At 34.6% G+C, this 12,358-nt stretch overlaps 1 protein-coding gene across 1 annotated transcript; it reads left to right on the top strand.

The window, feature by feature from the left end:
• Positions 1 to 6,553: 6,553 nt before the first annotated feature.
• Positions 6,554 to 9,980, top strand: LOC142624030 (outer envelope pore protein 24B, chloroplastic-like). The gene is made up of 3 exons (XM_075797531.1): positions 6,554 to 6,870; positions 7,453 to 7,815; positions 9,751 to 9,980. Exons 1-3 carry the CDS (start codon positions 6,661 to 6,663, stop codon positions 9,823 to 9,825), a joined length of 648 nt encoding a protein of 215 aa, XP_075653646.1. The 5' UTR covers positions 6,554 to 6,660; the 3' UTR covers positions 9,826 to 9,980.
• The last annotated feature ends 2,378 nt before the right edge of the window (positions 9,981 to 12,358 follow it).

Genomic DNA, 12,358 nt, shown 5'->3' with positions numbered 1-12,358 from the left:
ATTGCATGCCAATAAAAGATGTTCTTGAGTCCTTTTGTGCATTGTCGGGGCACAAAATTAGTGACGAGAAGTCTCAGGTCTATTTTTTGCCTAATGTGGATCAGAACACAAGGGAAGAACTTTGTGAGGTGTTGATTTTTCAATCTACTCCATTCCTTGGGAAGTATTTGGGTCTTCCCATCAAGCACAAGGGAATTCCTCAAGATTTTGGGTTTATTATAAATTGTATTCAGAGCAAGTTGGCTGGTTAGAAGGCTAATTTATTATCCTTTGCGGGTAGAGTTGTATTGACTCAAGCGGTGACATTCATTATTCCCAACTACACAATGCAATGTGTGACTCTCCCTTCTAAAATTCTTGAAGGTGTGGACAGATTGAACAGAAACTTTATGTGGAACTCATCGGATAGGAAGAAAAAGATTCACCTTATTGGATGGGAGAAAATCATGAGGTACAAGGAGGTAGGAGGATTAGGTATTCAAGCAGCCAAATCAAAGAACACAGCCTTGTTGGCTAAGTTGAATTGGACGTTTAAAACCGAAAAATCAGCATTATGGGTTCGTGTGCTATCTCATAAATACCAAAGGCAAAGGAGTAGACCTATTAACCTTCTCAAAACCACCTCCTGCTCATCCACATGGGCTGGCATTAAGAAAGGTGAAGACATTGTCAGTAAAGGTGCTAAGTGGGTTGTCGGGAAAGATAGTGGCCTATCATTATGGTTTGACAAATGGTTGAATAAGGGCACCCTCAAAAGCCACATCTCTGGCCCGCTTAATAGAGGAGAAGATAAGGTCAAATTGAGGGATATTTCTAGCTTCCTCGGTTGGAATTGGGAGGGGATCTCCTTCTCCTTTCCCAAAGAGATCCTTATGGAAATAAAAGCCACTCTGATTCCCTATTCCAAGCTAAAAGAAGATAGACTTTCTTGGAGCTCCTCTTCCAGTGGAGAATTTCATCTTAAAGATGCATATTGTATAGCTAATGCAAAGGAAAGCAAGCCAGCGATTCAACCTTTCAGTGGAGCGTGGGTATGGAAAATTCCAAGCCTTCCAAGAATTAAGTGCTTCCTTAGGCAATGTTGCCGTCAAAGAATTCCTGTGCGTGCTTTCCTTGATGAAAGAGGTATGAATATCTCCCTGATCTGTCCCATGTGTAATGCAGCCCCTAAGACTATTAGCCATGCTCTTAAGGATTGTCCAAAGGCACAAAGTTTCTAGAATTCCTTCTCTCCCCTATTTTCTACTTCTATTTTTTATGGCACCCAAATTTTGGATTGGTTGAGACTAAACTGTAGGTCGATGCAGCAATGTGACGTTGCTAATTTGGATTGGGTTATTTTTTTTCCCATAGCGGTCTGGGTGCTTTGGTTGCCCCAAAATAGCACTATCTTCAAAAAGGCAACCATACATAAAGACTTAAAGGCCGAAGCACTAGCCAAAGCTGCTGAGATGGCTTACTTGGGCATCAATGAAAAGTATGAGCAGTCAAAAGTAAAGATCCAAGTAAGGTGGCTGCCTCCATCTCTTAATTGGGTTAAGGTGAATTTTGATGGTTCGTCCACGAGAAATCCTAGCCTGGCTGGAGGGGGCGGGTTGATTCGTAATCAGGATGGAGAGTGGGTGAAAGGCTATGCGAGATCAATAGGTTGTGCCACTCGTGTTGTAGCGGAGTTGTGGGCTTTAAGAGACAGAATTCAACTATATATCTCCCTTAAACTGCCAGCGGTTGTGTTTGAGCTTGATGCAAAGTTGGTGGTTGATCTTTTGTAGAAGTATATGGAGAAATTCAATGGCATTGATGTGCTGGTTGTTGATTGCAGAGAATCGCTTAAGGAGATTCCTATGGTGCGAATCCAACATTGCTACAGGGAGGCAAATAAGTGCTCTAATGCGCTAGCTTGTAGGGGAGCGCTCATGGACCAGGACTTTACTATTTTTTTAATCCCCCACCTAATGTTGTATTTTTGCTGAGTTTAGTTATTGCTGGAACTTTGTTTAATTGGCTTGTTGCCTTTAGTTTAGAGGCTTTTTAGTTGTTTAATGCATTATCCACTTAACCCCCAAAAAAAAAAAAAAACCTAGAAATATAGCCAAAAACCAACAAAAACCTCACACGTCAATTTTACCGGATGCTATTCATACCTACACAAAAATTTATTACTTTTTTATTTTATTTTTTACACTATTTTGTTCTCTCTCTCTCTCTCTCTCTAAAAATGTTTTATCTTCCCTTCCCCACACCCAAATGGTGGGATCACAAATGATGGTTGATGACAATGGTTGATGACAATGGTTGGGTTCATTAGGCTTTTGGTTGGGTTTAATGGTTTATGTTGCATTTGTAGAAGTGGCTGTTGGGTTTTGTGGGTTGAGGTGGCGATGGCGTTGTGCTGGTTGGAGTTTATGGATTGCTTGGCTTTTATGTGGGTTTTGTTGGGTTATGTTGCTTGGGTATGCGGTTGTGCAAGGTGGGTGTGGATTTTGGTATTAAAATGCAACTGAGTATGTGTGGTTGTGATGGGTGGTGGTTGATTTTGAGGTTAAAAATATGAATATGAAGGAAATAATATTTAATTGAAATAGTGATGTATTGTTAAGGTTGATATGTATCTTTGAAAAACATAAATAGTTAAATTAGAAATAGCGGAGTTTTTTGGGTTAGTTTAGCTAAAAATTTTAGGATACTGTTGTACATGCTTTTAGGACATTTATTAATAAACTAATTTAGGAAAATTTCGACAATACTTTCATAAAAAATAAAAAAGTAAAAAAAAATCAATTGTTTTTTGCTTTTCCTATAAAAATTTCATAAAAATATTTTCTAATTCAATTGTTTTTTGCTTTTTCCTTTTAACAATATTTGGTTACGAACTCCTCTATATATTTTCATTAGATGTGAATTTTGACAAGTTCATTAGATTGCATTTTTTTATTATTATATTCTTAATATTTACAAAATTTCAATAAGATAAAAGAAAAAGATAAATATCTAATCATCAATCAAATATTAAAATTTTTACGTTTTTATAATATTAAATTATACATAAAAATAAGTTTATTGATCGAATAATAAATAACATCTAATTTAAATGAAATTTGACATGCATGTTAAAAATATAAAGAACATACAATTCAGCCATTATATTTTCAAAATATGTAACTATATTAATTATTTAAACAGAATTTGTAACCATTATCTACAAACTAGTTTAAAGTCAAAATTTATCTTGTCTTTTTTTTCCCCCTTAACACCATAAATAGTGACCACGGGCCAGGCTAATTGTTACTTCTTATGCTAAAGTCCAGTTCACTTTCTGTCTGTATGTTTGGACCATAAACCTTTTGGTCAGGATGGGTTCGAGCAAAGATGCATTTACAGATTCTGTTTTGAAATTGGATGGCTTTCAACCCAAGAGCAAGCATACAATCGACCTGGGATTGGGCTCAATCTTTGTACGAATAAATGATCAGGCTTGCGGATGTCCTTTTTTAACCAACTGATAAAAGCCCTTCTAGCCAACAATTAAGGACGCATTTGGTACAGCAGTTTCAACCCGCACATTTTTTTTTTTTAATTTCACTTTTTTTCTTGGTACTTTTTTTTTTTTTGTGAGTTTCAGTTAGCTCAACTGGTAAAGTTTTTGATACTTAAATAAGAGATTCGGAATTCAATCCCCACCTACATCAAAAACTAATTGGTGTCTTGGTCTGATAATAAAAAGTATCATTAAGAGTGGACATCATAGGTAATAACAATATTTACAATCGATATAGCAAACCTAACCCAACCCAACCTAGATCTAGCAAACCATCCATGCCATTTTTTCTCGTCACTAACCAAACAAGATCTAAAAAAAATAAAAAAAACCACAATTCAACCTCACTGCTAGCACACTTAGGCTGAAACCCTTTATCACCAAGCCTTAAAATTGTCAAAACTAGAAATTTGGAAGAAAAAAAAAATCTATTCGAATTCATACTTGGACTATCCATTGATACTCCCCACAACACCTAATTGTGCCTCTTTCCTCGTTGGGCTTCAGCCTACCCTCAAATTGTTGTTTGATGATATTGCTTTTTAGGGATAGCAATTGTTACCCGACCCAAACCTAATGGGTCAGGTTTTACCCAACCCGATAAATAATAGGGTCAGGTTTGGATTTTTAAAATAAAACCTGAAGCTGGTCCGAGTCTTGGTAGTACCTAGCCTAAACCCGAACCCGACCCGCTTAAATCAAAATTACCAAAAAACCATATATATAAACAAATAAAACCCTACCCTCTCATTTCCCTCACTCTCACTCAACCTCAAGCTCTGTCACCACTGGTCATCACTCGATCTCACTGCTGGCCTTAAGCTCTATCACTGTCGGCCCTGAAGTTCGTCACAGGTTCATTTCTCATAGCCCTCAATCTAATCCCTCATGGCCATTGTTTCTCTCTTTCTCTAATTTTTTTTTAATAATTTATAAAATGACATTTTTAGTAAAAGAACTTGCGATTGAACGCAATTCATTTCAATATTTTCCAGTTAAAAACTGAGGGATTAGATCACCAACCATATTGTTTTAGTCCAATTTTTTTTTTTTAATAACTTTGGGTTTGTTTTAGGGCTGGTTCATTGTAGTTGATTTGTTGTGAATGCAATTGATTTATTGTAGTTGGTTTGTAGTAGTTTTTTTTTTTTTTTTGCAGTGCCTCAAAAGAAAAAAGAAAAAAAAGAGACACTTTTGGACGTTGATGGGGCCCAAAAAAAAGACATTGCTGGATGGGGATTGGCATTTTTGGATTTTTTTTTTTATTGGGCCATAATTTGGACTGCAGATTGGGCCAAAATCTAACCTAGCTGGACATGACGAGTTTGGGGCCCGGGAAAAAAAAAAAACTTCATTTATTAAACGAGCTGGGTTCAAGTAACAGGTACGAGTTGCGAGGTGGGTTCGGGCATAAAGAAACCCTGTCTGAACTCAACCCATTATCATTTCTATTGCCAATAGGCAATAGCTTCACACCATTCTCATCCTAAAAAGGTCGTTATTGTTGTTGGTGCTTAGTTCTGGGTTTGGATTCGGGTTAGTTTTTCAAAGTCAAGTGAGGGTCTATGGAGACCATTATATTCATGGCCAGAGGAGGCTTTGATGAACGGATTGTTGGACCATTTATGGTTCGTTGATCCCTAGTGTTTCGATCCATGGGGACAATATCATTGCTATATGATGTTTAGATTTTTTTTAAACCTTACTTTTATTCGCATATAATATTAATATATTTTTATATGTTATTTTCAGGGGTAGAAGTAGGTGGGGCCCAAGGCAGCCTAGCCCCTCCTAGTCTTAAGAAAAAAAAAAAAAAAAAAAAAAATATATATATATATATATATATATATATAGTGATATATTTTTTACAATTTATATTTGGGTCCCCTCTTTCAAAACTTTTGAGCCCCTGTCCTACAATTTTACATTAATTTCATTGTAATGGAATTTGCATAAATTGTAATTGTAAAATAACAGAAGACCCAAATTTGTCCAATCAACCCCAAAATACACTCACATTAGTTTATGTATCATTACGCCAAAATACATTTATGTTACAGTAATCATGTAAATTTACATAATTACTATAGCACAAGTGTATTTTGCAAATTTACACAATTACTATAACACAAATATATTTTTATACAATAATACATGGCTTGATGTGGATGTATTTTGGGGTTAATTAAGAAAATTTACACAATTGTTGTAGCTATATATACAAATGAATGTTTTAAAAATTATTTAGATTGTGGGCAATGGTTTAATATATTTTTTAACTTCTACTCTGCCCCCCCCTAATTCGAAATTCTGGATCCGTCCCTGGTTATTTTTAAGAATAAAATTGAATAACATAAACTTAATAATCTAAGCTTTATTTTAAGAGTCCAGTTAACGGATGCCCTTAAAACACTAGTTAATGGACCATTTTAAGAAAATTTTAATTACTTTTATGAAAATATAAAAAACTATTAGGACATTACTTTGAATGGGGATTACAACGTGATTGATACTCTTTATTATTGAGAATAAAATTTGTTGTAATGGAATAATTAAATCTATTCATAAGTTTAGTTGTAAGTTATAACATTATTACATTAGAATAAAATTTAATATCTATTTTAGAAAAAATCTTACTAGTACAATTATATTTTCTAAAATTAATATTTTTTAAATTTGAGACAGGAAGAAATGAATTAATTTTTGATGATTTTTTATTTTCCTAATAGTAACGTGGTTATAAAAAGTTTGTTTATTTAAAAATATATTATTTTTATAAATTATTATACTTACGGAAAAATGACTATTACAATTTACAACCCTTTTTATTATTTCTAGTAATAAACACGGTCTACTATAGTCTACGGTGGTAGACCTTGCTCTTAAAAGACTAAATTATTTTTTATCCCATAAAAAATTAAAGTAAAAAACTTTTTAAACCAATACTTAAAAACATGCCATTGATCTTAAAAAAAAAAAAAAAAAAATGCCATTGATATTTAATTCAAAAACACTCCTTTGGTTTTGGCAGTTTGGCTGCCATTAAAAAGCCCCCCTAAAACCCTCTCCGTACAAATCTCTCTCTCTCTCTATCTGCATCATCTCTTCACACAGCAAAAGAGATGATGCTTAAGTCTGTTTCCCTGAGACAAAATTACAACAGCGAGAACAGCGGCTTCTCCGGCACCGTCGTTGTGAGCGCCGGAGATGTAGACCTTCGAGCTTCTCTGACCGACGATATCTCCGACAACACGTGGCCCACCTTAGACTCCCTCTCTCTCTCAGTTGAAAAGCCTGGCTCTTTCACCATCGACTATGACCTCCCAAACAAGGTACTCTGTTATTCACTTCTCTATTCATCAAATAAAACTGTGGGTTTGTAAAACATTTTTCTTTTTCTCCTTTTGCACTGTAAAACAACTGGAGAGACTGTACGGTTTGAGGGACCTGAGTTGGAAAGTCTTAAGTTGAAGTGGGTCAGTGTGTGTTTCAAGTGTGTGTAAGAACGTGTGTAATAGGGTGTATACTAGAATTCTCCCATTTGCTCAGCTTTGGGACCTAACTACATATAATCTAAATACACACACCTTATTACTCACATACTTGAAATGCACTGAAGTCATGATTTCCAAGTTAGAAATCAGTCGCGATTTCAGTGCACTTCAAGTGCGTGTAATAGGGTGTGTACTAGTATTTTCCCATGAAATGGAAAAAAAACTGTGAGGCATGCCTGCCTAGTTGTTTAGACAGGTCTCAGCAAACTATTAAAAAAAAAAGAGTTTTTATATTAATATTTTAGAACCCAAAACTTGAAATCCGAGGCATCCAGTTTTTCCTGATTCCTAGTTTCTTTCTGCAAAAGACTGAGAATTGAGGATTCTAAAAAAGGAATAGAATGGGTGATTCTTGTGCAGGATGTTCGGTTTCAATTCAAAAAGAAAGTGAAGGTGTTGGGGAAACCATTAAAGTTGACTTACACTCACATGATGGGTGAGAACCAGACTTCTTTGAATGGAATGCTTGAGCTCAATTCAGCTAACAAGCTATCGGCTGATTATACATTTGATTTTGGGGATTGCAAGTTGATGTATAGCTATGCACATGGAGGGATGACATTGGAGCCATGCTATGACTTTGGGAAGAAGTCTTTTGACTTCACTATGTCTCAGAGGATTCTTGATGGTGATTTGATCGGGGCTTCATATAAGACGTCAAGCAAGGCTTTGGGATTGGAGTGGTCATCTAATTCCAAGTACAACAAAGATTTAAGATTCAAGGTATGGCATTGTCATGTATTATTTGTATTGACTCTTAATGGTGCTACAAGTTTACTTTTTGGTATAGTTTTCCAGATTATGGTGCAAAATTTAAATGAACTCAATCTCTATTAACATGAAATAGAATGCTACAAAAATATCCAATAGGCATAATAAATATCTTTACTGGAAATTTAAAAACAAGAACTTGGCGGTTGCATTCATCTTTTACTTGATTGATTAAGCATTATAACTATAAGCAAGAGAGCAAGAAGGAATCCAGTTTTGTTATACCATGGGCTCTAGAGTTCAGATGACTTCATATGTGCACAAATTTTGCTCTTGGATTGTTGAGTACCAAAATCATAAATTAATGTAACTCAATAAAACTCCTTCATCCCACAATGTGGCACTTTTGTATTTTTAGGTTGGAGCATTAGTTGTCTTCATTTCTGACTTAAACATGTGGCATACTTGCTGTCATAAACATGTTCTTTGGTATTTATTATTGTATTTACATAGCCAAAATGGTTTATGCAAAACTATAACACAGGATTTGGTTTTTATATGTGTGCATGTATTTGTATGTATAAAATATGTGTTTGTTTGTGGCATCAGCAGAGCTTTTCTTAAACTTTTATCAATGAGAAAAAAAAAAGGAAAAAAAGAAAAAAGAATATGAGTAATTATATTTGCAATATAGTGTACCCCATTAACCAAAGTTTAGTGAATTCCATCCCCTATCTTATTTTAATTGTCTAATACATTTCCTTTAAGCACATGTGTTTATCTATCAGAAGGGCCCCTTCATTACTTGGACTTGTAAAGCTATATACATATGTATATTCCTGATAACTAGCCATAGGTTGAGTTTACATATTTTTGGTGTTCTTGGCTTTAAAAGTTTGAAATGACTTAATGCCAAGACCCTAGCTCCAAGAAAGTTTGAATTAGTTAATTGTGTTTTTTTTTTGGTCCCCTCTTGAGCCACGGTAGCTGTTCTGCTTCTGTTACTCAGCTAGCTTTAGTGCTATTGTTTTGTGGCAAATGATATTCACCCATTCTTCTAGCTGCCCCTACATATTTTCCTGCATGATATCCAGAAGGTTTGAATTTTTAGTGTTAATGGTTTACTCTAGCTATTGTATTTCTGGAACCACTTGTGTTACATTGTCCATGCCATGGTGCACATATGGAACATCTGGAGTAAGTGACTTAAGTTTTGGGGTAACGCTTCCTAGTAAATGTTCCACAGCACTGAATATTCACTCATGCTCTATGATGAGAAAATTATGTCAAACAATTAATTTAAGATACAAGTGGACAACAGGGGCTATCTGATCATGTCTACTTTGAGTCTCTATGTTTCCCGTCTAGTACCAATGATGTGTATGTACCTGCTGGCTTTTGAGCTAAGGGCATCAATCAATCAATTCAGGATGATAAATTATGATAGAAATCTGTATAATTTTTTTTTTACTCCAATTAAGATTTGTGCCAACTTCTAGAACAGATGATTGTGCCTTCTGGATATGAAGATACATTTTTCCTATTTTACAACAAATCTACAGTTTTGTCGTGGAAAATTGTGTAGCTTTTATTACTTGATTTGAGCTACTTTGGTCCCCTGGTGAATATGAACCTCTTTGACTTGTGTAGGTATCATCATATAAATGAGTCAATGACTCCTAACAAAAAAGTTCTTTATTTTCTAAATTTTTCTCGCGATTTTTCTATGATTGTATTATTATAAACTCTTTGGATTTCTTGTCAAGAATTTTAAACTCCATTAGCTTGGTTAACAAATGTTTCCCTAGTAAACTTGCTTCTTTCTGTAAGGATGTTCTCCATTGTCCCATTGTCAGTGGATATTTTTTACTGCTAATTTACATGTGGGCATAACTCTTGTACATGAATTTAATCTTGATCTAAGTCTCTGACTGTTTTACCTTTCAGATCTCCGCATCACTAGATTTGGCAAAGGGATTACATGTACCGAAACTAAATGCTGAGAGCACCTGGGACTTCTAGCTGCAATGTTTCCACTCATTTGCTGGTTGAGACCCTTTATATGAAAAAGTAGCTTCCTTAAGTTGGTTATGGTCCAAATTTACCAGACGCTTTTAAATACTCATGATTAGTTTTGAAACAGCTCTTCAGCATTCCAATGAAATTTTGACTTGTGAGTTCTGTGAACTGATGATATATCCAACCTGCCAGCCTGTATTCTTGTCACCATGCAAATAATCAAACATTCTCAGGAGCCCCAACAATGAATAGTTTCTAGGTACACAGAACTGCAAGTCATTTTCAATAATTGGTTTGGAAGGTAATCTTGCACCTTCTATGGGTTTGGGTTGGTGAATTTTTATTTTGCGTCGCCTTCGTGTGAGAGGAATGTTACATACTTACATATCCCCATTACACAATACCAGTTTGTCATACCTAGGAATCTGATTTTTTTAACATGTTAAATTTTGACTCAGGCTGATCCAAGTATCTAACATCAGTCAGAATATAATTTTGTACAGAATTTTTCTCCAAGATTCTTATCTCTATACATAATACACATAACTTGATTCTCAGCAGTAAATACCACAAATCTTTTCCTGCCACTATTTGTTATCAAGAAAATTGATGGTAAACTATGGGTCCAATTTTATTGCACAACATAATAACTAAAACCAATGAAACATTAAACAATTGTTGGACGAAAAGTTACAGAGGTGATGTACAACCTTTTCATAATGCAGTGCTCAAAGAACTAGTTGAAGTATAATATTTCAAGCCACTTAGTTAAAATCTTTCTTGTGTTTGCGAAAAGCATCTCGTGTAGCTTAGGGACCTAGCTAGAAGCTTATAAAGACGTTAGAATGAGTTATTGAACCACCACATAGATCAGTAGTTAAATACAAGCATATGAATGACATACATGTACTAGTACTTTTGATGTGGCACTACTTAGATCAATACTTAAATACAAGCATATGAATTACATACATACATATCTATATATATATATATATATATATATATATATATATATATTGATAAACACACACATACATATATATAGGGAAAGGAGGATGAAATAAGGGAATACACTCACACATCAACACCAAAACTGCATGAGTATCACACTTTACCGATGTGGGACGACTCGACAACATTAAATATCTTTTTTTATTTGATGAACACACACACACACACACATATAGGGGAAGGGGATGAGATAAGGGAATACATTTACACGCCAACACTAAAACTGCATGCGACAGTTAGTGTTGTGGAGCAAGTGATAAACCCCTTTTCAATATCACACCTTACCGATGTGGGACGACTTGACAACATTGAGTATCTTTTTATATTTGATAAACACACACACATAGGAAAAGGGGATGAGATAAGGGAATACACTCACACGCCAACGCCAACACCAAAACTGCACTGCATACATATTATTAGGGCCAAAACTAACAATTTATAGAAAACATGTTGCATGATAGGGGATGAATAGCTGGAAAAAGAAGGATTATGTGGTAGTCCAAATTAAATAAATTAAAGTTAGAAATAATGCTTGAAATGCTGACAAGTGGCATTATTTTAGTTTTCTAGGAGTTACAAGAGATTAGAATTAGTAACCTCGAGCAATTACAAGAGCACATAGATACAAGAATGATATGTGCTAATTGACGTAGACAACATGAGAACAATTACCCCAAGGAAGTTATAAAAGATTATTGAGACCAATTGGTTACATGACAAGTGGGAGTGAGATTCAACGAGGGAACAACACTTAAAAAGTCAAACATGAAGTAACTACTATGACTTCAAGTATAAATAGTGGTTCATTCTACATAAAAAGGACATCGTGAACACATAAGAGAATTTATTGAGATCAATTCTAAAATCATTTGTACTTATTCTTAGAAGATCTTCTAGATCTTTGGATTTGCGAAGAATTTATGTTTGTTAGTGCTTTCCTTGTGACTTGTAATCCTATTTAATCAAGTTTAGTTAAGTTTGATGTCATATTTAGTTATTAGTCTGTTTTGATTCGAATTTATGCTTGCTTCACTCAATTTGATGTTAGAATTATGATTTAGGATTTGAGCTAACTTGATTTACTTTAAATAAGTTAGCTTCAAACCAATTCACTTTGATCTATTTTACCTCAAATTAGTTTACTTTGAATCAGTACACTTCAAATTAGTTAGCTTAAGAATGTTTCACTTCAAACCAGTTCACCTCATATTAGTTGACTTTGAATCAATGGCATTGGAAATGACTAGTCGTAGGACTTGGAATTTAGTCTCTTAGAAATTGTAATCACTTTGGTTTTTTGTCTTCAATTGCTACTTGCATTACGACCAAAAAAAAAATGTATAAAGTAAGGCATTTCCAAATCCCAAATCTTAATCCACAAAGTCTTATCTCACTGTGAATTGGGTTTTCATCTCAAGTTTCATTTCAAGTGACTTGCACACATTAATATGAGATCAAAGTGACTTGCACACATGTACTAGACCTTTTGATGTGGCATTCTTTTTAATACATTTTCGTC

This window comes from Castanea sativa, chromosome 2, assembly GCF_040712315.1.
Source record: "Castanea sativa cultivar Marrone di Chiusa Pesio chromosome 2, ASM4071231v1".
Classification (NCBI taxonomy): domain Eukaryota; kingdom Viridiplantae; phylum Streptophyta; class Magnoliopsida; order Fagales; family Fagaceae; genus Castanea; species Castanea sativa.
The sequence above is the reverse complement of the archived record's forward strand: the minus strand, read 5'-3'. Positions and strand labels throughout refer to the sequence as shown.

Coding starts and splice junctions, on each gene's coding strand:
- LOC142624030 (XM_075797531.1), top strand. CDS start 6,661: ATGATGCTTAAGTCTGTTTCCCTGAGACAAAATTACAACAGCGAGAAC. Junction 6,871..7,452: donor ACTATGACCTCCCAAACAAG/GTACTCTGTTAT, acceptor ATTCTTGTGCAG/GATGTTCGGTTTCAATTCAA. Junction 7,816..9,750: donor ACAAAGATTTAAGATTCAAG/GTATGGCATTGT, acceptor TTTACCTTTCAG/ATCTCCGCATCACTAGATTT.